The sequence below is a fragment of the Plasmodium reichenowi genome, chromosome 14 (genome assembly GCF_001601855.1).
Source record: "Plasmodium reichenowi strain SY57 chromosome 14, whole genome shotgun sequence".
NCBI lineage: Eukaryota > Apicomplexa > Aconoidasida > Haemosporida > Plasmodiidae > Plasmodium > Plasmodium reichenowi.
The window spans coordinates 70,415-72,861 of NC_033659.1; the positions used below are offsets into that span (position 1 = coordinate 70,415).

General features: G+C 24.4%; 1 protein-coding gene across 1 annotated transcript in view; it reads right to left on the reverse strand.

Annotated features, from left to right (window-relative positions):
* Positions 1-2,447, reverse strand: part of PRSY57_1402400 (hypothetical protein) — a gene marked incomplete at both ends in the record, with an annotated part of 5,850 nt that overhangs the window by 1,394 nt on the left and 2,009 nt on the right. Inside the window, one exon of the mRNA XM_012909640.2 lies at positions 1-2,447. This exon is cut by the window's left edge and continues 1,394 nt beyond it; it is cut by the window's right edge and continues 2,009 nt beyond it. Coding sequence (XP_012765094.2) covers positions 1-2,447 — 2,447 coding nt within the window.

Sequence of the window (2,447 nt, forward strand, 5' to 3'; positions counted from 1 at the left end):
ATAAAGTTAATAAACATACAAGTATCAATAAATATACCTCATAATTCATATACAACGTATCATCCTCCTTATCAACTACTTGTTCTTTTTTAAAACCATTGGTTATGTTATCATCATTTATTATTATACACTCATTAAAAAATTCCTTAGGATTATTTATTATAAAAAATATTAAAGGCATAACTTTTTTTCCTAACAAATTATTACATACAATCATGTGCTCAACAACATAATCAAAGTACTCCCGATCCTTTTCTTCCTTCGTACACATACCATAATTACTGTCGTTCTTAGAAACGATCTTTTTTAATTTGTTCTGGATCTTTTCAGCATAGATATAAGTATACAAACCTAAATGGCCACATAAAAAAATAAACTTTGTTAATGTCAAACATGAAATCCTGTTATTATTATCTCCCCTTAATTCTTTATTCACAAGATAAGGTTTACACATATTATTGTTCAACACAAAATGTAACATATTCCTTATCTTCGTCGTAAATATAAGAAGAAAATCGTCAAAGTGCACATACATACTTTCAACAATAGATTGACAACATTTAAACCACGTGTTCTTATCTTCATATAAGCACTGTTCTTTAAATTCTCCTTTAGAAATGTTATAAAGCGAATTGTTCTCTCTACCATTATTATTATTATTATTATTATTATTATTATTATTATTATTATTATTATTATTATTGTTATTATTATTGTTGTTGTTGTTTATATTCTCCACTCCATTAACAAATTTGCCCTCTTCTCCCTTACACATACCATCGTCTAAACCATCATTATCAACCATCTTGTCAAATATCAAATTAAACAATATGATCAACAAACTCTGTATGATTTTATTCGTCTTGTTATACTTCAATATCAATATCAACAGATTTATGAAATGCAAATTGTCCTTGTACTCATTTATAAATAACAATATCAAATGTTTTTTCTTATTAGTAAACAGAAAATATTGATCCTTTTTCCCTTTCTTGATATTTACCGTATATATAGAATAACATAATATTTTCATAAGGATTAAAGCACCCTCTTTTATTATCATATTTTTATTATCACTGAATGTATCAACAAATAATATATTAAATAATTCATCTAATAATTTACCTACACTCAACGTGCTTGCCTTTTCTTGAAGCAATAAACATTCCATAATTTTTTCTATACATGATATATCTTTTAATTTACTATTCGTAGTTACATTGATTAATCTAAATGCACTCATTCGATAATCATCACTTGAAATATTAACATTCACAAATTCATTTATTATTATTTCAACTATTATATTATTATTACTAAATATTAAAGACCATACCTTATTCATGTCTTCTCCTGCTTTATTATTCCCACATATGTGTGCTAAAATAATAAATTTTATAGCACTCTTTTGATCAGTCTCTATAGTTGAATATAATAATTTGAAACATAAATCAACACATTCATCCACTACCAAAGATATAAACAACACTTCGTTGTACATCCTTATAAGAAGATCTAATTGGTTAGAATACTTATTTCGATCTTCCTCATTCTGTATATCATCTTTCAAAGGGAAATCTGAACTTCCACCTGTAATAATACTACACTTATTAGTTAAATCAGACCTAATATTTACACGATCTAAAATATTATTATGTCTATTCTTATGATGTTTATCCTTTTCAATAATCTCATCCATATCTTCACTATCTGTATCGCTATCAGATAAATTAATTTTCTTTTTGCTTTTTACATTTTTTATTCTTTTCATACGTAATAAATCACTATCCATACATAATCCATCACCATGAACACTTCCATTTACATCAACTTTTGAGGTATCATTTTTATTCAATAAATTCTTTCTTCTATCCAAATAATACAAATCCTTCTTTATTCTCTTCGTGTCTAAAGGTATCATATATTTCGTTTTTACAACATCATTTGCAATACACGATAATAAAGCAAATGCTCTCTGTCTTACTAAAGGAGATTTATCATTTATTCGCTCACTACATATTACACAAATATTATTATAATAATTTAAGGGGATAAAATTATTCTCAATTAATTCGTAAAATATCTTCAACAAATAACAACGCACATGTAATTTCGAATCATATTGTCTACATATTAATACATGCATTATATATGATCTGTTTTTTAAACACTCCTCAAAACATAATTGTAAAAAATATAAATCTTCCCATACTAATTTATTTATTATATCTTTATATGTACTTATACTATTTTCATTAATATGTAAAGAAGACGATTTTAATAAATGATCCATTTCTTTATTATTAGAAATTTTATTTTCCTTTCTTCTCAAATTGAAATATTTTTTTTTTTTTTTTTCTTCTTTCAACTTTTCCTTCTTTGAAATATTATACTTATTATTATTACATTCACTTCTTTTATTATTATTATTATTATTATTATTATTA